This window comes from Procambarus clarkii, chromosome 38 (assembly GCF_040958095.1).
Source record: "Procambarus clarkii isolate CNS0578487 chromosome 38, FALCON_Pclarkii_2.0, whole genome shotgun sequence".
In the NCBI taxonomy this organism is placed as follows: Eukaryota; Metazoa; Arthropoda; class Malacostraca; order Decapoda; family Cambaridae; genus Procambarus; species Procambarus clarkii.
Window position 1 is genome coordinate 25,572,988 of NC_091187.1, and position 25,966 is coordinate 25,598,953.

Below are 25,966 nucleotides of genomic sequence, written 5' to 3' on the forward strand. Positions count from 1 at the left end.
ATTACGCTTCACTGTTGGAGGTAAATCAAAAATCACTTCTCCAAAATTCATTTTTATTTCTAGTCTGACGCGACACGGGCGTGTTTCGTAAAACTTATTACATTTTCAAAGACTTCACAAATACACAACTGATTAGAACTTACGTATCTCTGATTTTATATGTACATTTGAGTGAGGTGGGAGGGGTGATGTGGCATTAACACAAGACAGAACAAGAGGAGATATTAATAGGGTATTAAAAGTATCAACACAAGACAGAACAGAAACAATGGGTATTGAATAGAAGTGTTTGTAGAAAGCCTATTGGTCCATATTTCTTGATGCTTCTATATTGGAGCGGAGTCTTGAGGTGGGTAGAATATAGTTGTGCAATAATTGGCTGTTGATTGCTGGTGTTGACTTCTTGATGTGTAGTGCCTCGTAAACGTCAAGCCGCCTGCTATCGCTGTATCTATCGATGATTTCTGTGTTGTTTACTAGGATTTCTCTGGCGATGGTTTGGTTATGGGAAGAGATTATATGTTCCTTAATGGAGCCCTGTTGCTTATGCATCGTTAAACGCCTAGAAAGAGATGTTGTTGTCTTGCCTATATACTGGGTTTTTTGGAGCTTACAGTCCCCAAGTGGGCATTTGAAGGCATAGACGACGTTAGTCTCTTTTAAAGCGTTCTGTTTTGTGTCTGGAGAGTTTCTCATGAGTAGGCTGGCCGTTTTTCTGGTTTTATAGTAAATCGTCAGTTGTATCCTCTGATTTTTGTCTGTAGGGATAACGTTTCTATTAACAATATCTTTCAGGACCCTTTCCTCCGTTTTATGAGCTGTGGAAAAGAAGTTCCTGTAAAATAGTCTAATAGGGGGTATAGGTGTTGTGTTAGTTGTCTCTTCAGAGGTTGCATGGCTTTTCACTTTCCTTCTTATGATGTCTTCGATGAAACCATTGGAGAAGCCGTTATTGACTAGGACCTGCCTTACCCTACAGAGTTCTTCGTCGACTTGCTTCCATTCTGAGCTGTGGCTGAGAGCACGGTCGACGTATGCGTTAACAACACTCCTCTTGTACCTGTCAGGGCAGTCGCTGTTGGCATTTAGGCACATTCCTATGTTTGTTTCCTTAGTGTAGACTGCAGTGTGGAAACCTCCGCCCTTTTCCATGACTGTTACATCTAGAAAAGGCAGCTTCCCATCCTTTTCCGTCTCGTAAGTGAAACGCAGCACGGAACTCTGCTCAAATGCCTCCTTCAGCTCCTGCAGATGTCTGACATCAGGTACCTGTGTAAAAATGTCGTCAACATACCTGCAGTATATGGCCGGTTTCAAGTTCATGTCGACTAAGACTTTTTGCTCGATGGTACCCATGTAGAAGTTTGCAAACAGGACACCTAGGGGAGAACCCATGGCGACCCCATCTACTTGCTTATACATGTGCCCATCCGGGCTCAAGAAGGGTGCCTCTTTAGTACAAGCTTGGAGTAGTTTCCTCAGAATACTTTCTGGCATGTCAAGAGGAGTACAGGCTGGATCACGATACACTCTGTCGGCTATCATTCCGATTGTCTCGTCCACAGGTACGTTGGTAAACAGCGATTCTACGTCCAACGAGGCTCTTATCCCTGTGGCCCGTGTGCCCCGCAATAAGTCCACAAATTCCTTTGGAGACTTCAGGCTGAAGGCGCAAGGAACATAAGGAGTCAGCAGGCCGTTGAGTCGCTTCGCCAGTCTGTACGTGGGTGTGGGTATCTGGCTAATGATTGGCCGAAGTGGGTTTCCAGGCTTGTGCGTCTTGACATTTCCATACGCATATCCAGGTTTATATTCCCCAATGATCTTTGGCAGGTGGAGTCCGGATTTCTTGGCGTTCACAGTTTCGATCAGTTTGTTGACCTTTGCTTTTAATTCGGCTGTAGTGTCCTTCGTTACCCTTTGGAACTTAGTTTGGTCAGAGAATATGATGTTCATTTTCGCCAGATATTCGTCTTTTTTAAGAATGACATATATTGGCGACTTGTCACCTCTCCTGACAACTATCTCCTTGTTCTCACGAAGGCTTTTAGCTGCCACTTTAAGCTCGGGGGACAGTATGGTGCTTCTGTAGTTGCCTCGATTCTTTCCTCCTTCTGCAATAAGTTCTGCTTGTAAGGTATCTTTGGTAGTGACCTTCTTTTGTGTCTCGAGGTCGAATATGTCGTCCAACAGAATTTCCAACTCTACTTTCCGGGCCATTTCACTCGGTCTGGACATAACATGACAGTTTATGCCCAGATTTAGGAGAGTGACTTGGTCCTCAGTGAGGTTAATTCCTGCAAGGTTCAGGAAGCCATCTCTTGGTCGTGGAATTGCCAAGAGATGGCTTCCTTATCATTTCACAAGAAAAAAATTAGAGAAAATATATTAATTCAGGAAAACTTGGCTTATTAGGCAAATCGGGCCTTGCATAGTAAGCTGAAAAGTGCGTTTTGGCTACTAGGTACGACATATATATATATATATATATATATATATATATATATATATATATATATATATATATATATATATGTCGTACCTAGTAGCCAGAACTCACTTCTCAACCTACTATACAAGGCCCGATTTGCCTAATAAGCCAAGTTTTCATGAAATAATTGTTTTTCGACTACCTAACCTACCTAACCTAACCTAACCGAACTTTTTCGGCTACCTAACCTAACGTAACCTAAAAAGATAGGTTAGGTTAGGTTAGGTAGGGTTGGTTAGGTTCGGTCATATATCTACGTTAATTTTAACTCCAACAAAAAAAAAATTGACCTCATACTTAATGAAATGGGTAGCTTTATCATTTCATAAGAAAAAAATTAGAGAAAATATATTAATTCAGGAAAACTTGGCTTATTAGGCAAATCGGGCCTTGCATAGTAGGCCAAAAAGTGCATTCTGGCTACTAGGTACGACATATATATATATATATATATATATGTCGTACCTAGTAGCCAGAACGCACTTCTCAGCCTACTATGCAAGGCCCGATTTGCCTAATAAGCCAAGTTTTCCTGAATTATTATATTTACTATAATTTTTTTCTTATGAAATGATAAAGCTACCCTTTTCACTATGTATGAGGTCAATTTTTTTTTATTGGAGTTAAAATTAACGTAGATATATGACCGAACCTAACCAACCCTACCTAACCTAACCTAACCTATATATATAGGTAAGGTTAGGTTAGGTAGCCAAAAAAAGCTAGGTTAGGTTAGGTTAGGTAGGTTAGGTAGACGAAAAAACATTAATTCATGAAAACTTGGCTTATTAGGCAAATCGGGCCTTGCATAGTAGGCTGAGAAGTGAGTTCTGGCTACTAGGTACGACATATATATATATATATATATATATATATATATATATATATATATATATATATATATATATATATATATATATATATGTCGTACCTAGTAGCCAGAACGCACTTCTCAGCCTACTATGCAAGGCCCGATTTGCCTAATAAGCCAAGTTTTCCTGAATTAATTTATTTTCCCTAAATTTTTTCTTATGAAATGATAAAGCTACCCATTTCATTATGTATGAGGTCAATTTTTTTTATTGGAGTTAAAATTAACGTAGATATATGACCGAACCTAACCAACCCTACCTAACCTAACCTAATCTATCTCTATAGGTTAGGTTAGGTTAGGTAGCCGAAAAAGTTAGGTTAGGTTTGGTTAGGTAGGTTAGGTAGTCGAGAAAACATTAATTCATGAAAAAATGGCTTATTAGGCAAATCGGGCCTTGCATAGTAGGCTGAGAAGTGCGTTCTGGCTACTAAGTACGACATATATATATATATATATATATATATATATATATATATATATATATATATATATATATATATATATATATATATATATATGTCGTACCTAGTAGCCAGAATGCACTTCTCGGCCTACAATGCAAGGCCAAATTTGCCTAATATGCCAAGTTTTCCTGAATGAATAGATTTTCTCTAATTTTTTTCTTATGAAATGATAAAGCTACCGATTTCATTATGCATGAGGTCAATTTTTTTTTATTGGAATTAAAATTAACGTATATATATGACCGAACCTAACCAACCCTACCTAACCTAACCTAACCTATCTTTATAGGTTAGGCTAGGTTAGGTAGCAGAAAAAGTTAGGTTAGGTTAGGTTAGGTAGGTTAGGTTGTCGAAAAACAATTAATTCATGAAAACTTGGCTTATTAGGCAAATCGGGCCTTGCATAGTAGGCTGAGAAGTGAGTTCTGGCTACTAGGTACGACATATATATATATATATATATATATATATATATATATATATGTATATATATATATATATATATATATATATATATATATATGCAAACAAGCCTGAATGGTCCCCAGGACTATATGCGAATGAAAACTCACACCCCAGAAGTGACTCGAACCCATACTCCCAGAAGCAACGCAACTGGTAACTACGGGGCGCCTTAATCCGCTTGACCATCACGGCCGTCAAAAGGAAGTGATAGCCGAGGCTATTTGAGCCACTTCCCCGACGGCAACTCGGATGGTAATCTTGGGCATAGCATTTCACCAAATCACCTCATTCTTTGGGGCACACGTGAGGAACACAAATGCAAACAAGCCTGAATGGTCCCCAGGACTATATGCGAATGAAAACTCACACCCCAGAAGTGACTCGAACCCATACTCCCAGAAGCAACGCAACTGGTAACTACGGGGCGCCTTAATCCACTTGACCATCACGGCCGTCAAAAGGAAGTGATAGCCGAGGCTATTTGAGCCACTTCCCCGACGGCAACTCGGATGGTAATCTTGGGCATAGCATTTCACCAAATCACCTCATTCTTTGGGGCACACGTGAGGAACACAAATGCAAACAAGCCTGAATGGTCCCCCAGAAAAGAATGGTTTTCATTCGCATATAGTCCTGGGGACCATTCAGGCTTGTTTGCATTTGTGTTCCTCACGTGTGCCCCAAAGAATGAGGTGATTTGGTGAAATGCTATGCCCAAGATTACCATCCGAGTTGCCGTCGGGGAAGTGGCTCAAACAGCCTCGGCTATCACTTCCTTTTGACGGCCGTGATGGTCAAGCGGATTAAGGCGCCCCGTAGTTACCAGTTGCGTTGCTTCTGGGAGTATGGGTTCGAGTCACTTCTGGGGTGTGAGTTTTCATTCGCATATAGTCCTGGGGACCATTCAGGCTTGTTTGCATTTGTGTTCCTCACGTGTGCCCCAAAGAATGAGGTGATTTGGTGAAATGCTATGCCCAAGATTACCATCCGAGTTGCCGTCGGGGAAGTGGCTCAAATAGCCTCGGCTATCACTTCCTTTTGACGGCCGTGATGGTCAAGCAGATTAAGGCGCCCCGTAGTTACCAGTTGCGTTGCTTCTGGGAGTATGGGTTCGAGTCACTTCTGGGGTGTGAGTTTTCATTCATATATATATATATATATATATTTAATAGGGAAGGGAGTACCACCTCTGATTGGAAGAAGGGGGACCCATAGCCTCGGAGGAAACCACACATAACGCATTGGAGGGAATGTAGGTCCCCTCCAATACAGTTTCTGTGTGCTTTTCTCCTACCACCCCCTTCCTTTTTTTTTTTTTTTTTGCTTTATTGTGTATTTAAAGGTTACAAAAAATACAAGACAAATGCCTAAAGGTTATGGATCTTTCGAAGCTCCTCTGCTTCTGGAAAGGAACCGACGATGCAGCAAGCATTTCCCCTCTTGATCGCCACACTGAGGCGCCGAAACAAAAAACTGGAAGCCCTTGGGTCTGGTGACGTCAATGAGCTTGGAACCCAATTCCTTGAGAAATCCCAAGGCACTCTTTCCCCAGGGGCCATGCGTCTCAGACGCTATGGGAACAAAGAGGTATTGACCTTCCAGTCGCCTGTACTTGAGTGATTTTGCTGTTTCCCTGTGGTTGGCCGCCCCACCTGCTTGATCAGCTCCGAAGTGTACATAGGTGTCAGCCAGGGTGAATACACATGTGTAGTCCCACACCAACTGTCTACCCTCCTTCCATGAGTATATGGTGATGCCATCAAGGCGAAGTGCGGGGAAATCCGGGTTTTGGACCCCTAGGATGCGAGGTTCTCTCTCCACTGGGCACCTAGCTGAGACGAGGCTTCTCTTGATGATGTCATTGACCTCGTTGTGTCTTGCATGCCAGCCCTTTGTGCTTCCGCAATGCAACCCATGCAGTCCGTATTGATCTGCTTCCACCCTGTTGCAAATACACTTGTATTCAGTGTGAATTAGGGCACCAAGGCCGAGGGCCACTGCTACACGAAGGGATTCTGGATCTAGGCGCGTGCCCATTGCTGACATGGGTACTGCCAGGAGGAAGTCTCCTGCATGGGGGGCACGCACTGCTCTGAGGCGGGCTTTCTCCTTGTCTGATGTTGTGGCGCTGAGCATGGCATCAGCTACTTTTTCCACTAGAGGGTGGTCCCAGCCGGACTGTTTGTGTTGTTTTGTTGGCTCTATAATGGTTGCTGGGGCTGCAAGAACATCCCACTGATTTGAACATTCAGTGAAAGCAGGATCGTGTATTCCTGCTGAATCTCTTAGGGTTGCAGGTAAGATATCTCTGATGAGGTCGTGCGATGCGTGGGAGGAGGAAAGGAAGGCTGGTATAGCAATTTTGGAGGCTGTGCGGACACCAAGGCCGCCGAGTCTTACAGGAAGGGTTGCTTACTCCCACTGAGAGTCGTCCAATGACAGGTTCAGGACTTTCACCAGCATGGACGTCAGAAGGGTGTCATACACATTTAACTTAGGGCTGCTATAGGATGGAGAACATCTCAGAAAGTAGATCAACTTAGGGAGAGACAGGCATCTTGTGAGGAGAAAGAGAGCATCATGGGCATCAATCTTGTCAATCCTGTCCAGCATTCTCTTTAGATCAGTGATTTTTGCAGCCAGGACCTCCTCGATTGCTCGTGGGCCAATGGGGGCACCCAGGAGAGTGCAGTCCGGTGGCTCGACAAGGAGAATGTCTGAAAGAACATTTTGTATTTGCCCAGTGATGTCTGGGTTGTGGGGGATTATTTCACATTTATAAGCCCGCGCTGCATGTGCTACAGCTTTACATCCTAGGGGAATCCCAAACCCGAGCTGATGAGGTTTCAGCAAGGTGGTTGCTTCCTGGCTGATAGATCTCACTGCAGCTTTAGCTACGAGGCGTCAGAGGGTGTTGCCAACGGCAATGGGCCTGATACCCCTATCCTTCTTCTTTAGAGCACACTAGCACACTTCTTTAGAGTTCTTTTGGACTCTCCTCGTTTCCAGCAATTTTTCAGAGATTCATGTCCCAGTTGTTAGTAAACATTGAAGGTGTGGCTAGTTTTTTAGATGACATTATTCTATGTGGAGAGAATGAGAAAGTGCATGATGCTAGATTAGAACAAGTTTTTAATCTTTTGCAAGAGCACAATGTGAAGATTAATAAGGGAAAAACAAGTAACGTTGAAGACCAAGGCCATTGAATTTATGGGGTACCATATTTCAGGTAAGGACTTTGCTCCTTCTCACAAAAATGTAGCGGCAATAGTAGATGCCCCAGCCCTAACATCAGTTGGGGAAGTACAGACTTTTGTGGGGATGGTTACATATTTTTGTAAGTTCGTGAAGAACTTTTCAACAAAATTAGCACCTTTGTATGAATTGTTGAAAAAAGGGGCTAGATTTAAGTGGGCAGCAAGAGAGGAAAATGCCTTCAGGAATATTAAGCAGGAATTGATCAATTCTCCAGTGCTCACTAATTTTACTGGTAGACTCCCGTTAAAACTGGAGGTAGATGCTTCCCCAGTAGGAGTGGGTTGTGTATTATTACAGGAAGTAGATGGTCAGGATAAAGTAGTATATTTTGCTAGCAAGAAATTATCTCCTGCGGAACAGAATTATTCTCAGTTAGATAAAGATGCCTTAGCTTTGGTATATGCTGTAAAAAAAACTGAGGTATTTTCTGCTGGGGAGGAAATTTCTTGCTAGAACAGACCATAATCTCCTGCTAGGATTGTTCGGCAGAGGTAAGCAGATTCCAGTTAATGCTAATGCTAGAATTCAAAGATGGGCATTACTACTCTCGCAGTTTGAGTATGATTTAGAGTTTAAGCCAGGCAAGGATAATGTAGTAGCTGATGCATTAAGTTTTTTTATTTTTTATTTTTATTTTTACATGCAAGCATGCAAGTTAAATACAATAAATACAATAAAACAACATAGGAAACATAACAAAACAAAACAAAAAACCACCGGCCCGACAGCACAGCACGACAATTAGCAAAACTGGAGAAACGCATGAGAAACACAGCATACATTTATTTATTTATTTATTTATTTATTTATTTATGCATATACAAGAATGTACATAAGGAATGTGAGGATACAAATATGGTAATTACAGTCTTGTAAAGCCACTAGCACGCGCAGCGTTTCGGGCAGGTCCTTAATCTAAGAAAATTTTAAGGAGGTAAATACTTGCAAAATTTATAGACAAAAAATGATAACAGATTACATGGAATGAAAAAAAAAGAAGATGAGAGAAAATTATAGGTACAGTATATTAAAGCACATAGGTAGCTATGATTGATTGCAATGACAGCTTAAAATGGTAGTTGACAACAAATTGGTAGGCACAATACAGCAGAAACAATATAAGATTGATTGCAATGACAGCTTGAATGGTAGTTGACAAAAATTGGTAGTCACAATACAGCATATGGCTAGCACATAAAAGAAGACAGCAATGAACACAATGATAAGGTTGTTTGATGTTACATAAATATTAGGAGATTGGGTAACACTAGGTACAGAGCAAATTTAAAGCTCAGTGTAGGAAACTAAGAAGATGAAGTTAGGTACTTTTTGGTTTTGCTTTTAAATAAGGCAAAAGTTTTACAGTTTTTCAATTCACTAGGGAGTGAGTTCCATAGACTAGGTCCCTTAATTTGCATAGAGTGTTTACACAGATTAAGTTTGACCCTGGGGATATCAAAGAGATATTTATTTCTGGTGTGGTGATAATGGGTCCTATTACATCTGTCCAGGGAGAGTTTCAGAGCATGGTTTGCATTTAAGAACAGGGTTTTGTAAATGTAGTTGACACAAGAGAATGTGTGGAGGGAGTTAATATTTAGCAAGTTTAGGGATTTAAACAAGGGAGCTGAGTGTTGTCTGAAAGCAGAGTTAGTTATTATTCTGATAGCAGATTTTTGCTGTGTGATGATGGGCTTAAGGTGGTTTGCAGTGGTAGACCCCCATGCACAGATACCATAACAGATACCATATACATCTAACACAAAATGTAAAACAATATAAACAATCAATCAAGGCAAGCAAATAAAGACAAGAAAACAAAACATAGTAACATAAGAAACAAATCAAACAGAAGCACCGGCAGAAAGGACCGATAAACAAGCACATCATGAAGTACAACATGAAATATAACACAAGAAAATCATAACATACAACAAGTCAGAAATAAAAAAAAATAAAAATAAAAAACAATACAACATGTATGGCATAAATATAACACACAGTGCAAAGTAACAACACAAAAACAAAGACATGAACAAGAACACGCACACCAAACCACCGGCCTTGCAACAAACAAAGGGAGAGGCACGGGCTCCGAATACAATAGGGAAAACAAACAGCCAGAGGGGCACACAGCACTGCATAAAGCAAATAAATAGGAAATCAGTGTACAAACTTGCCCGGGAACATAGCCTGTGGGAACAATACATTGAACGCTTCCCAGAGCAACCACCGCCAAGGGCCTAGTCCATCTACCGGGGACGCCAGAACATCCGGAACCTTGGCAACAAACACCCGCAAACAAGGGACCCAGATGGTATTACTTATGAGGCGAGTAGTTGCCACTCGCCCCCACATACAGGGAACCTGCCCACCATGAAAGTTCTCCACCTCATCAGACAGCATTAACTCAGCAATCGCTGTCCAGTGACCCGGCGGCATCACAGACGGCGGCAACACGTCCCCAAGGGTCCCAATGTGCATCCTCACACGAGTGAACTTGACAGAGGGCACCACCACAGGGGCACCAGCGGCCACGGGCACATCACCCGACGACTGCAGGAAACCCGGACGGCGCGCATCCTTCCATAATGTCACTACCAGGCCACGCCCAGCACCAATATCCACACCATCCCTGGCAGCGGAAGCCACCACCCCCCACTGCGAAGAGTCCCCTGGCGGTGAAGGAACAGAAGGCACGTCTGAGATGCGGGCACCAGCACCAGCAGGCACATGGACTTCCGCCACCACTAACCGTGGAGACATCGACGTATCCGGATCCACACCGTCAACACCCGAAGACCCACAGTCACTGAAGTCACCAACATTGGTCCAGGCAGAAGACGAACGCCAGGAACATTTGCGTTGGGCTCGGGCCAGATATCGTCAGAGCAGGAAGCGAACCCAGAAACACGGGTACCACTAGTCGGACGTACCGACGCCCGACGCAGAACGGCAGCAGCCTCTACCACAGGGGGAACTGGGCCACACACAGCAGGAGGCTCCGCATCCACCCCAGCACCCAGCACAGCTGGGACCCTAGGCAAGGACACAGGGCCAGGCGCTGCAGAGGAAGACGAGGGAGAAGACGGCGACACCTCACAGTGAGCACCAGGAAGGACCACAGGATGCAGCAGGGACATTGACAGGAGCAGGCAGACCATCTGACGACACTGCAATACCCGGAGGAGGGACTGCAACAACCGGAGGAATGTTGGGCGACGCAGAGGGAGCGGCCACAGCTAATGGGATGCTCACCTCCTCATCCCCGGAGTCCTCCTCCAGAGGGAGCGGCGGAAAATCCTCTTCCCGGAACAAGTTGACAGGAGCAACCGGAGCCGCAGTGCACCCGGCAGCCTGATGCCCCAACATACCACACTGGAAACAAGTACGGGGTTGCCGGGCATAATACACCCGCACATAGTACCCTAAAAGCCGGACAGAGGAGGGAATGTCCATCCTGAGGTGCATCCCGAGGGTTCGAATGTTGGTCTTCACACCCGTATACTTTCCAGAAGACAGCGTGTGCATCCGCACACTTACGACGGTTCCAAACCTCTGGAAGAAACGCTGGAGGAGGGTCTCAGGAAACTCCATAGGGGCCCCATGGACACTCACATACGTCACGGCACCGCTTCGATCCAAAATGGCCACAGATCCGGTGCCATCCTGCAGTTGCAAGGTACGTCCCTCGTACTGTCGGAGAAAGTCACGGTACGTCGCTTCTCCCACAAACTTGATGAACACACGGCGAACAGTTACCAGCTCAACATCATAAATTTCCATGACCGGGACATGGAGCATGTCATACATGACTATCTCAACAATAGGGTATCCTGCACGGCCAGTAAACTCCAATCTCACGGAGTTTACCCTCACAACAGGGAAAAGATGGCCACCCATCACAAAAGCGCCACGTCCACACTAACCAGGAACAGCAGGAAGGGTAGAGACACCCACACCCCCCTGCCGACGAAAGCGGCAATACCCCAAACTACTGGAGAGGCCAGGCGACACGTCCTCACCTCACGGCAGCTAGAGCCCAACTCCATGATGCATTAAGTAGATTGCCTGAAACAGAAGAATTAAATTCCAGTATTCCAGTGGAGTATGTTAACCTGGTGGAATCTATGTCTTCTGAGGATATTTCATCCCAGACTATTAGGAAGGCAACTGGTAGAGATCCCAAATTAAATCTGTTGATGTAATATGTCAAATATGGTTGGAATGATAATTTATTATTGTCAGAGTATGCTGCAGTAAAGGTTGACCCTAGTATTCACCAGGATGTACTCTTGTATAGGAATAGAGTGGTGGTGCCTGGGGAACTAAGATGTAAGATTTTGGAACAGCTGCATGTAGGCCATAATGGCAAAATTGCTATAAAAGCAGAAGCTAGAAGTTGGGTTTGGTGGCCAAAAATAGACCAGGATATTGCTGAGGTAACAAAAAATTGTCATATTTGCTTTAAGAATTATCAGAAACCACAGGTTCCAGTACTTTCTTGGCCATGTACTGGAAAACCCTGGTCTAGACTGCATATAGATTATGCAGGACCTATGGATAACAAATATTACCTAGTGGTGGTGGATTCATACACAAAATTTCTGGATGTTCATGTGTGTAATTCCACCACATCATCTGTAACTTGTGAACTACTAAGGAAAACATTTTGTAATTTTGGATTGCCAGACATGGTTGTCTCAGACAATGCTCCTTATTTTGTTTCTGTGGAAATGGAGAATTTTTTTTTCGAAAAGAATGGTATTAAACATGTAACACCTGCCCCCTATAATCCTTCTTCAAATGGTCTAGCAGAGAGAGCAGTGAGATCCTTGAAAGAAGGGTTAAAGCGGTTTATGGAAGGTACTATTAATACAAGGCTTTGTAGATTTTTATATAATCAAAGGAAAACTGTTCATTCTACTACTGGTAAATCTCCTTCTGAATTACTGTTTAATAGGCATTTTAAAGTGCACATGGAAGCAGTAAAGAAAGATCCCGATAAAGAGAAATCGGTAACTAGCTTGGCCAGTCAGTTGGCTCAGGGAGAGGAATTGTTGTTTAATGAGGGGGATGCAGTATATGCAAGAAATTTTGGAAGTGGAAAGCCTTGGGTTGAAGGAAAAATTAGGGAAGTCCTGGGCTGCAAGAATTTCACTGTCCCAGTGCAGAGTTTTGGGAACATTAATTGGAAAAGGCATGCAGATCAGCTCATGCCAAGGTTCTCAGGGAATTTTGAAGACCCTTCAGGTGGGTGTGGGGCAACTAGTGATACCCATCCTAATAAAGAGGGGTTAGCAGCACCTGCAGGAGACAGGGAGGCAGAGCAAGGGGCAACAGAGGGTAATGGGGATACAGTTAACCCTATGGACTCTACAAGGAGTAATTCAGAAGAATGTTTCCCAGAAGTAACAGGTCAGGACTCCCAGTTGAGAAAATCAAGAAGAGTTATACGACTGCCTGATAGACTTAACCTGTAGGGGTAGAGTTGATTTAAAAGGGGAGGAATGTTGGGATTGAGTACCACAGATGTTGGAGGTAGCATGTTTGGAGCAGATGCTCTTTTGTTGATGATCTTGTTAATAATATTTCATGTACCTGATAAAGTTTTTGTTTTGTTGTTCTTGTGATTGGCTGAGAATAAAACCATGTGGACGAAGATTGTTTCTCTTCAGCCTCCAACCATAACAGTTAGCCTGTGACGGAAGGCGTGCAGTAATACTGGGAGAGCAAGTTCTGATAGCCTGCGGGGTCCTTCCCTGGTACGACATGCAATGCTGCTGTGATTGGGTCACATCTATTGAAGTTCAGGAGGGAAGACATCGCATCCGGATCCAAGAGAAAGCGTCTCGTTGAAGGAGCGAGTGTGGACAGTGACATGCTCAGTGACTACTGGTTGGACCAGTTTGGAAGACCTGAATCCAGGGAATAGATACAGCGAAGATGCGATTTCTCCACACCGTCTGGGGACCTGTGACATGCAACCAGAACGCCGAGGAGCGACCGGGGAACCGTGTATCTTTTACCATCGGAGGTCAGGCATCGATGGACAGGAGTGATTAAGCTAGATCAATATTTCCCTCCCATTTTCCCCTTGATGACTAGGCTAGGTATGCCCAATACATATATATATATATCATTAGTGTATTTCTTATTATGTTAGTACTAGAGTAGGCTGTAGGTCAGCCAGTATTACTACTCCTGGAGAAGATAGCGTGGGATCGAGGAAGGCAACTGGTAGAGATCCCAAATTAAATCTGTTGATGTAATATGTCAAATATGGTTGGAATGATAATTTATTATTGTCAGAGTATGCTGCAGTAAAGGTTGACCCTAGTATTCACCAGAATGTACTCTTGTATAGGAATAGAGTGGTGGTGCCTGGGGAACTAAGATGTAAGATTTTGGAACAGCTGCATGTAGGCCATAATGGCATAATTGCTATAAAAGCAGAAGCTAGAAGTTGGATTTGGTGGCCAAAAATAGACCAGGATATTGCTGAGGTAACAAAAAATTGTCATATTTGCTTTAAGAATTATCAGAAACCACAGGTCCCAGTACTTTCTTGGCCATGTACTGGAAAACCCTGGTCTAGACTGCATATAGATTATGCAGGACCTATGGATAACAAATATTACCTAGTGGTGGTGGATTCATACACAAAATTTCTGGATGTTCATGTGTGTAATTCCACCACATCATCTGTAACTTGTGAACTGCTAAGGAAAACATTTTGTAATTTTGGATTGCCAGACATGGTTGTCTCAGACAATGCTCCTTATTTTGTTTCTGTGGAAATGGAGAATTTTTTTTTCGAAAAGAATGGTATTAAACATGTAACACCTGCCCCCTATAATCCTTCTTCAAATGGTCTAGCAGAGAGAGCAGTGAGATCCTTGAAAGAAGGGTTAAAGCGGTTTATGGAAGGTACTATTAATACAAGGCTTTGTAGATTTTTATATAATCAAAGGAAAACTGTTCATTCTACTACTGGTAAATCTCCTTCTGAATTACTGTTTAATAGGCATTTTAAAGTGCACATGGAAGCAGTAAAGAAAGATCCCGATAAAGAGAAATCGGTAACTAGCTTGGCCAGTCAGTTGGCTCAGGGAGAGGAATTGTTGTTTAATGAGGGGGATGCAGTATATGCAAGAAATTTTGGAAGTGGAAAGCCTTGGGTTGAAGGAAAAATTAGGGAAGTCCTGGGCTGCAAGAATTTCACTGTCCCAGTGCAGAGTTTTGGGAACATTAATTGGAAAAGGCATGCAGATCAGCTCATGCCAAGGTTCTCAGGGAATTTTGAAGACCCTTCAGGTGGGTGTGGGGCAACTAGTGATACCCATCCTAATAAAGAGGGGTTAGCAGCACCTGCAGGAGACAGGGAGGCAGAGCAAGGGGCAACAGAGGGTAATGGGGATACAGTTAACCCTATGGACTCTACAAGGAGTAATTCAGAAGAATGTTTCCCAGAAGTAACAGGTCAGGACCCCAGTTGAGAAAATCAAGAAGAGTTATACGACTGCCTGATAGACTTAACCTGTAGGGGTAGAGTTGATTTAAAAGGGGAGGAATGTTGGGATTGAGTACCACAGATGTTGGAGGTAGCATGTTTGGAGCAGATGCTCTTTTGTTGATGATCTTGTTAATAATATTTCATGTACCTGATAAAGTTTTTGTTTTGTTGTTCTTGTGATTGGCTGAGAATAAAACCATGTGGACGAAGATTGTTTCTCTTCAGCCTTCAACCATAACAGTTATAATTCAGTTATATACTCCGTCGACGTCGTCATAACAGACGACGTCAACGGAGCCAGTCGACGGAGTCGGAGCCCCCTTCAAGAGGCTCTGAGTCCCCCATTTAAATTTGCTTAGCTGTCTGAGTTGCCAGAGGCAGCGAGAGGAGAGCTGCCAACGTTCTCCAGATCATCTATTTCATATATTTATCCAGGTGTTATTTCCTTATATGCTTAATGTAGTTTTCTTATAGTAAACTTCATATTATTTTACTGATGTGTTTATGTGTGCCCTCCATCTCCCTTTGAGCATTATATAAGTGCACCACACGATGATCATTATTATTTTTATTATGGAAAATATCCTAGTGACTGGCAGTATTTGAGTACACTGATATTTATGGATACGTGCCCTAGGCTGGTAATACTGAATCAACACTGTAAACATTGTAACATATCATTGCCTGGCAACACAGAGTTTAACCACTGAACTGCATTGCTGGGATGCAGAGTTACAAACCCAGATGGTGACCTTATTAGTAGCTGAGTGACACAGGTGTGTGACAAGTGACCTGTGGCCACTTTGTTACAGCAGGCAAGACTCAGAAGAAGTGTTGTAATTGTATGAAGTGATGTCTTGAGGTTAGTACTGAGTCTTCCTTCATTCTTCCATGGGACAAGGCCAGATCGCTAGTAGCGGTTCCACCTCGTGGTTCAACTGATGGGCTCCCAGGAAGATCAGTGGCACCCAGGTGTGTGGGAGCAAAGACCCATGGTGATGGTCGGGGTGTGGCCCTCATCTTAGGTACCGATACAGACACCAGTAAGGCCCCCATCCCCCCCCCCTTTGTAACAAATTTGCGACCTTGCCACGATTCTAGGTCAGTGTTGCCAGGATTTCTAGGACAGTTTTGCCGAATTTCGAAGACAGTGTTGCCAGAATTCGAAGACAGTGTTGCCAGGGTACAAATACGGTGTTACCAGTGTCGTGAACAGTGTTGCTAGTGAACTCAGTGAATAGTGACAGTGTTACCCAGTAGTGCAGAGACTGTGACAGTGTAATTAGTGTGGTGTTAGTGTTATTGCTCAGTTATAGAGATGAAGGAGGATAAAGTAAGTTTATTGCGACAAGAGACGAGAGCGTGTTGGAAGAATGCACTAAGGGCCAGCTCCAACAAGTGGTGAACCACTTCGGCATCCGATTAAGGATGTCTAAGGTATCGGAGCAACGATTGGAGATAATGGCACAACTCACAGCTCGAGAGGAGACGACAGGGAAAGAGCCGCCCCAAGAAGGGCCGTCCCAAGCAAAGCTGTCCTAGGCTTTGCTTGGGACAAAGGTCTTTATTTCATTATCTCCAGGTCTTTCCCACCAGTGTGGGAAAGACCTGGAACGAACGCGGAAGCAACGGAGGGTCCAGTGGCAGCAGGAGGAGCGTGCAACTGAAGATAATGCAGATGCAACTAGAGGCCCAGCTGCATCGAGAGGAGAAAGAGAGAGAGAGGCACAGCTGCAGCATGAGGAGCGAGAGAGAGAGAGAGAGGTACAGCTGTGATGTAAGGAACGCGAGGCTCAGCTACAGATGTGGCGAGCCGAGGTAGAGGCGAACAAGGAGGTCGAGTTGAGACGTGTTGAGCGCCGGTTAGTCTCGATACCTGCACGCCAGGACGAGCTCAAGGTATGGGAGCGCGATCTACCGACCTTTGAACCTCTGGAGGCGGTGTGGGAACCGACCTGTGAGATTTATATTTATTTAATTTATATGAATATATATAGAATTTATATTTACGTTAATTTATATACTTCGATAGCAATTTGTATAATGATAAGTGGACTGTATTTCTGCAATAATCTCATAATCTCACAAATCGATCCTCTACACATTAGGGGGGTTTATTAAATTAATATATATGCAGCCAATCAAACTGCAGAATTAACTACATACATTGAAGAGGTTCCTTATCTTATAGTACAGCAGGCTAGTCCACCAGGTATAACTAGGGTGTAGACACCAAATTATCCTCTTTGAGGTAGCTTCCATCACCCAGTAACTGGTGCACAAAATCTTGCTTCCTCGTCTTGACCTGTCAAAAGGGTGCTAGCTGTAAAGCCAGATACCTATATATGACAAGCTATATCAGAGAAAATACTGTACATGGAACATTGAAGACCTGGCTTAATTACCTTTAGTTTGAGGCTTCCACGTGCTCTAACCGGGTCACCCTATATAATGACATTAATGGCCATAAATGAAAGATACATGGGTTTCGGAAAGAACACTTAACTTGAATTGTTGACAGCGTGTTGAAAATGGTACACCCTTGGTTTCCTTAACACTACGTCCAAGTAAAATTAACAGGAGCCGAATTTGCTCCCGTGTGAGCCTCTGGTCTAGTCTCAACAATGGCTGCGTCTAACACTCCATACTATTGACGCCTGGCCGACATTGTCCAGATATGATAGGAGCCGAATTTGCTCCACGCGTCTCGGATGTGACACAACAATGGCTGCCCTCCTTCCTCACTCTGACGCCTGGCTTACATTGTCCAGATTTCAGAAAGTGATAGAAGGGTCACATTTACTCTACTTTAATATTGATAATTAAGTTAATTTATATAAGATGTTTTTATGATGGTAAAGTCCAAAGACTAATGTATTTAAGAATAATTCCCAGCAGAATAGCTGGTGAATTTATAATGGTATGTGGTGATGATATCCCGTTTTCTTTAGACGGTAATTCCACTACAAGTTACGTTTTCTATGGGTAACTTGTTGGTAATACAGCTATTATCTGTATGATTATTAAATGGTGTCGGATTTTCCGACATAATTCCCCAGGGGGCTGCTCACGGGTCGAAGTCCTATTTAGAACAGACGAACACCGATACTCCTCCTTCGAATTATTAAATTAATTTGATGTTAGTAGTTAGTAATCACACATTTGTGTGTCTGTTCGTACAGGACGGATGTCCCGTACTAGAGTTGCAGGGGTTAGAAGTCTAATGCGATTTCATTTCCCTGTCAACTCTTGAAAGGCTAATATTCAAGCCTTATTACATATTATTTAACCCAGAAGACTGAATGTGATCAAGTACTACAGTCAAGTATGATTCAGGGACTGCAGTGAGATCAGTGACATTAGATATAACTTGAAGTTTGTTCAGGTAACTGGTCACTGATATATAAACACTGAGGCCCATGGAATACATCTTGATTAAATAATAAATGTATCAAATCAGTCATCAGATTTATTGGGGTTTAATTTAGTTAATTGATTCAGAAGATTGAATAGCTCATCATTAAAGTAAAGTATAGTTCTGAGACTGCAGTGGGTTCAGTGACATTGGTCGCAGTGACTTGTAGCTGTTTAAGCTACTGTTCACTGATTTGCCACTGAGGCCTCATGAACTCATCTTCAGCTTTAAATGATGATACTAGCATCAACCTCTGTTGGTATAGTCAGCTGTAATCTCCTTAGTATAATGCTACTGGAGAAATATAATCAGCTGACAAATTTAGATTTCTATTGGTATTGTTTATCTGCAGGCATAGGTCTCCTCAGGCTTGATACTGGGCCTGAGAGTAATTTACCTCCTGCAGAGTTTAACATGGTTATACCCTGATATTTAGTAGGGCTACCGATGAATCGATGACAATAGTCTGTCCCTACAAGGAGACCGAAGTCAGTGAGGTGATCAGACTTAATATTATCTGCCAATTTTATTCCTCTATTTCTCAGGAATTTGGCTGTTGCTCTCAGACCTCGAACTTGTAGGTCTACTGGTATTTTGTCCACCACAATGGCTTGTACTCGACAGACGTACCTGCCTAAGCGTACTGATGGTTGTACCACCTGGTAGACTTGAGGTCCTGCATCTGTTACAAACCCTGAGATGTTGAATGACATCTGGGCTACAGGCCTTAATTGTAGTTCATCTGCCAACTTTTTAGTGATATATGTTCTTTGGGATCCTTGGTCAAACAACCCACGGGTATGGACCTTGGCCCTCTTATTCAGGACGGTAATTTGGGCAGTAGGCAAAGTCGTATTACCTTTAGACTTTGCCGATTGGACACTCTTTGTTTGTTGCACCTTGCAGTATTGTACTGTGGTGGGAATGCTATCTTCCCCCTTGGGTCTTGAATACGTTAATTTCGTATATTTGCACAGTGCTGCATGGTGCCTACCTCTTCTACACCTGTTGCAGGTGTTGAATTGGGTATCACAATAGTCTATGTTGTGTGACTTGAGACACCTTGCACATCTCCCTAATTCCTGGAGTCGCTCCATACGAGTGTCTCTGGTTGGATAATTAGCACAACAGTATGTTGAATGTTTCCTTTTGCAGAACATACATGTCCCCCAGCCTACTGCACGTTTGGAAGTTACCGGTTTGGGTGAACTAGTAACAGTAGGCTTGGAGGATGCTGCTGCATTGTCAGATTTTCTGCAAATTGATGTTTGAGTAATTGACTGATGTTTATTTGGGGTAGTTGTTTTACCCTTTAATTGACTCTTATTTTCTATTTCTGAAGGCTTGCATGAGGCTTTAACTTCCTCATTTGCTCGTCGTTTGTTTATGATGGAATGCAAACCTTCAGTGATGTCCTGTACTGTCAGGATGGTGTTATGTTGATGTGCATATAATTCATCTAGTATATCGCTGGACAATTTTCGTTGAAGGACTACTTTGGTCATCCATTCACTAGTAGTTATATCAACCTTAAGACTGAATATTCTTAGTAGTGACTCAAACTCCATGCTGAAGGATTGTAATGAGTCAGCAGTCTGATCAGGTTGAGGTAAATCCAGCAATTGTAGTACTAGATGTATGACAGTTTTCTCATTGCCAGCATTATCCATACTAGCTAGTTGGTGAAGCCTGGTGGGACTTGTACTTGGGTCGCTCATAATACTGAACAAACTCTAATGATAGCCTAGGGTAAATTCTGCACTCACTAGGCAATAATCCTACCTCTACTAGAGGTTAGCACTTAAAATTAATACACATTATATATATACAATCATACACACTAATGATTTGAGTGATAAACCAGTGTCACTGGAAGTACCTTTAGGTTAGCTCTTCTATATCACCCTAGGATGGTAGAGACACTAATTAATCACTCAAAGGTGTAATGATCATAAGTAACTTATTATATGTACACAACTCAACTCGAGTTGATAAAAATTACACCCAAAATAGGGTCTGGACCATTCATTAATGGTGTTAGGTTGATCAATATAGTACAACTGACTATGGTAATAATGGGACTAGGATGAACAATAATAGTTCAACTAGTCAATGGTAATTATCCTATCCTGTTGTGGGTTGGCAATTAGTAAATATTATACTGTGATCACTAGTGCAATATATATTAAATAATTCTCTATTTTGGAGAAATAATATACACAATTATTGATAATAGCCTCTTAATTAGCCTCTATGAAACTTCTAATATTATCTAGAAGTATTAAATATTATTAGTGACCTCGCGAAATAAAGTCCACAAAATTCGTAGATAATCTCTCGCGAAATGTAACACCACGAAATCCGTGAACAATATCGCGAAGACACAGTCACTAATTTGGCTGGCTTCTATATTAGCGCTGTCATTTCACAGAATAACACGCCACCAAATCTGTGGGTGTGCATGAAACCGCCACCAAATCTGTGGGTGTGCATGAAACCGCTGACTAAGGCTTAACTGAACTGAGCGGGGCTCGTGAACTCGCACGAGTCAACGCCGCCGTCTTGACTGGCTTTGTTTAAATCACACTGCACTAGTTTATTTAATGAATCCACTGGTTAACTGGTTCATCCGGTACTAAGATGACCAAATGTGGGTTCAAAGGATCAAATAATCCGTCATCCGGTTCGAAGATGACCAAATAATGTGGGAACCGACCTGTGAGATTTATATTTATTTAATTTATATGAATATATATAGAATTTATATTTACGTTAATTTATATACTTCGATAGCAATTTGTATAATGATAAGTGGACTGTATTTCTGCAATAATCTCATAATCTCACAAATCGATCCTCTACACATTAGGGGGGTTTATTAAATTAATATATATGCAGCCAATCAAACTACAGAATTAACTACATACATTGAAGAGGTTCCTTATCTTATAGTACAGCAGGCTAGTCCACCAGGGTGTCAACTAGGGTGTAGACACCAAATTATCCTCTTTGAGGTAGCTTCCATCACCCAGTAACTGGTGCACAAAATCTTGCTTCCTCGTCTTGACCTGTCAAAAGGGCGCTAGCTGTAAAGCCAGATACCTATATATGACAAGCTATATCAGAGAAAATACTGTACATGGAACATTGAAGACCTGGCTTAATTACCTTTAGTTTGAGGCTTCCACGTGCTCTAACCGGGTCACCCTATATAATGACATTAATGGCCATAAATGAAAGATACATGGGTTTCGGAAAGAACACTTAACTTGAATTGTTGACAGCGTGTTGAAAATGGTACACCCTTGGTTTCCATAACACTACGTCCAAGTAAAATTAACAGGAGCCGAATTTGCTCCCGTGTGAGCCTCTGGTCTAGTCTCAACAATGGCTGCGTCTAACACTCCATACTATTGACGCCTGGCCGACATTGTCCAGATATGATAGGAGCCGAATTTGCTCCACGCGTCTCGGATGTGACACAACAATGGCTGCCCTCCTTCCTCACTCTGACGCCTGGCTTACATTGTCCAGATTTCAGAAAGTGATAGAAGGGTCACATTTACTCTACTTTAATATTGATAATTAAGTTAATTTATATAAGATGTTTTTATGATGGTAAAGTCCAAAGACTAATGTATTTAAGAATAATTCCCAGCAGAATAGCTGGTGAATTTATAATGGTATGTGGTGATGATATCCCGTTTTCTTTAGACGGTAATTCCACTACAAGTTACGTTTTCTATGGGTAACTTGTTGGTAATACAGCTATTATCTGTATGATTATTAAATGGTGTCGGATTTTCCGACAGGCGGAGGCTTTCTTCGAACATTTTGAGAGGATAGCAACATTGAAGGAATGGCCGGAAGAGGATTGGGCTGCATTGGTACAGAGCAGACGGACCGGTGAAGCCAGAGAGGCTTATAACAAGTTAGCCATTTAGGAGTGCACTAGATACGACACAATCAAGAAGGCGGTGCTCCACTCATATAGATTGACTTCGGAGGTCTACCGGAAACGCTTTCATGAGTGCACAAGAGCATCGGGAAGGTCGTACGCTGAGACTGCTCATGACATGGAGCGCTAGTTTCTCAGATGGCTGAAGGCCGAAGAGGTGGAAACGATGGAGGACCTGAAGCAATTGATCGTGATGGAAACGTTCATGTCGATGCTCCATCTGGAGCTCAAGGTCAGAGTGAAGGAGGCAGGAATTAATGACCTTAAAACTGCAGCAGACAGAGACGACATGCTGGAGGAGGCACTACATCTCCGTAGGGAGGGACCTCCCAGACACTTGCCTTGCCCAACGTTCAGTGGGAACTTCAAGAGTTCAGGAGGAGCGAGGACGGACGGCGACTCTCCCAAGAGTGGCTTACCCAGTGAAGTGAACCGGTTCAAGAGCTCGAGGAATGCATGGAGGAGGTCCCAAGGTGCGAGTGGTGGACCTAACTCGGGAGCAGAAGTGCTGCCCGGGAACCGACGACAGGGAGTCTAAGAAGGACCCAGGGAACGTCTGCCGTTGGTGCTGCCAGGGTGACTGGTAGAGGGTCGCCCGGAGGAGGCGTCCAATGCTTTAACCACTGTGCTGCTCGCCTTCCAAATACGTCATCCCCCCTCCTGTGTGCAGGAAATAATTTCTCTGGATTTTTCTTTAAAATGTTAAAAATCCTTCCCTGATTATGGATATGTGAACAAAAACTCAAAATTGTACTTACTTTGGCCGCAATTGGGTCCGTAACTTTGTGCGTGCCATCATCAATCCCTGGTCACCATGGCGTACGTTCCCGGGGCCAGTAGCGCGCCCGGTTACGATGCGGAGTTGCCACGAAAATATTTTTGTTCATTTTTTGCGCACAGTTCCAAATACATTTGTTTTGTTGACCAGACCACACACTAGAAGGTGGAGGGACGACGACGTTTCGGTCCGTCCTGGACCATTCTCAAGTCTATAGACTTGAGAATGGTCCACACACACACACATAAAAGCCTTATAAATTGAAGGCATGAGAGTTCAATCTAACTCTCATGCCTTCAATTTATAAGGATTTCATGTGTGTGTGTGTGGACCATTCTCAAGTCTATAGACTTGAGAATGGTCCAGGACGGACCGAAACGTCGTCGTCCCTCCACCTTCTAGTGTGTGGTCTGGTCAATATACTTTAGCCACGTTATTGTGACTCATCGCCTGCATAAAAAAAGAACAATTCCCCTCCCCCCCCAAAAAAAAAAACATTGTTTGACATTGGTTGAAAATTAGCAAATTAAATTAGCATTGGACAATGTATTTATATGATATATAACAAAATAGAGCATAATAACATACTTACTCATTATTATTTGTGTTATTAAGTATTACTCAGCAATGCTCTAACGGCACCAGCTGCATATCCACTTTGTGGACCCTCCTTACTACTATTTATCTTTGTGCACCGGACAGGTGCTTACAGCTCTTTATTACTGCATTATCCCTCAGTTCCAGTTAATAGGAGTTGTTCTCCGTATCAACAAAAACTTTTTTTTAAATCGTATAAAATCCAATTCTTAAACAGTCTCCGTGGTGTAGTGGTAAGACACTCGCCTGGCGTTCCGCGAGCGCTATGTCATGGGTTCGTATCCTGGCCGGGGAGGATTTACTGGGCGCAATTCCTTAACTGTAGCCTCTGTTTAACGCAACAGTAAAATGTGCACTTGGATGAAAAAACGATTCTTCGCGGCGGGGATCGTATTCCAGGGACCTACCCGAAACGCTACGCGTACTAGTGGCTGTACAAGAATGTAACAACTCTTGTATATATCTAAAAAAAAAAAAAAAAAATTGGGCTGAAACTTAAAAGACCTGGATGCCAAATAATCGGAGATTTGCTTAACATTTTATACTATATTTCATAATTTTCGAATATTTTCTCGTTATTTGGCCCCTTAATTTAGAAACTGTACTTGTGGTAGGTCTCGAGCCCATTGTTGATGTGACAAAATGAATTGTGGGATTCAGTCCCTGAGCCAATTAAAACCCCAAACCCAGCCCATTATGTGCCTCTGTGACCTTTTCCACTACTACCCACAAGATGGGTATGGGGTCACTACCGCCCACAGCATGGGCATGGGGTCACTACCGCCCACAGCATGGGCATGGGGTCACTACCGCCCACAGCATGGGCATGGGGTCCATAATAAATGAACTAAACTAACTAAAAACTTTGGTGAGGATAAATTTGGATAGGATAGGTTGACATTGAGTATGCGGATGGGGTGAAATATTTCCATTCATTAGATACATATATTCTAAACTTGAAATATGGTTATTTTCGTTTACTTTATTAAATTGATTTAAATATAATTCAATATACTTAAATCTAATTTATAGGTAGAATGATCTGTCTCAACACGCGATACTATTTTATATGTATTAATAATGGTTTGTTTTCTTTTGCAGATTGATGTATGAAAAGTATACCAGCAGTGTCATGTATGAAATACATCAACAATCTCTTGTTGCAGAGTTATTACCCTTTATTTTGAATATATATACTTGACACATACATGATGTATGTGTAAGATGTATACATGACACATACATGATGGATGTGTAAGATGTATACTTGACACATACATGATGGATGTGTAAGATGTATACATGACACATACATGATGTGTGGGGTGTATACATGACTCATAGATGATATATGGGATGTAAACGTGATATACATGATGTGTGGGATGTAGACATGATTCATACATGATGTGTAAGATCTATACATGACTCATACATTGTGTGTGTGTGTAGGAAGTATACACGGCTCATACATTATGCATGGTATTTATTCATGACTCATACATGATGTGTGGGATGCATACGTGGCTTATGCATGATGTTTCCGACGTGTACACGAAAAAAAATAATGTGGCATGTATACATAACCATTAAATATATGTTGCATGTATGAATGACTCATACATGATGTGTGGGATTTATAAATGACCCATACATGATGTGTTGCATGTGTACATGAACTATACAATATATGTGGCTTATACATGGTTTATACCTGATGTTTGGGATGAATACATGACTCATTCATGATGTGTGGCGTGTATACAAGACTCATACATGCCGGGCAAGAGATCCGGTCGTTGATCAGGATTATTGTGAAGGTCATTACAGACTCATCAGCCTGCAGCCTGAGTAGGCTGAATACCAGGGGCTGGATGACGGAAGGATAGTTCAAACCTAGCTACCTGAATAAGCTGAGTACCTAATCTTGAGATGATTTCGGGGCTTTAGTGTCCCCCGCGGCCCGGTCCTCGACCAGGCCTCCACCCCCAGGAAGCAGCCCGTGACAGCTGACTAACTCCCAGGTACCTATTTACTGCTAGGTAACAGGGGCATTCAGGGTGAAAGAAACTTTGCCCATTTGTTTCTGCCTCGTGCGGGAATCGAACCCGCGCCACAGAATTACGAGTCCTGCGCGCTATCCACCAGGC

At 42.7% G+C, this 25,966-nt stretch overlaps 1 protein-coding gene across 4 annotated transcripts in view; it reads left to right on the forward strand.

Moving 5' to 3' along the window:
• The window catches only part of LOC123771973 (basement membrane proteoglycan-like), a 206,229-nt gene extending 181,255 nt beyond the window's left edge, over positions 1–24,974 (forward strand). For 2 of the 4 annotated variants that reach the window (XM_045764831.2, XM_069337894.1), the window contains one exon: positions 24,918–24,974. In XM_045764831.2, coding sequence (XP_045620787.2) covers positions 24,918–24,929 — 12 coding nt within the window. In that variant the 3' untranslated portion in view covers positions 24,930–24,974. Of the gene's footprint in view, positions 1–13,230; positions 15,278–24,917 lie in introns of those variants that run through there. The other 2 variants (XM_069337892.1, XM_069337893.1) reach the window with 1 other exon arrangement.
• The last annotated feature ends 992 nt before the right edge of the window (positions 24,975–25,966 follow it).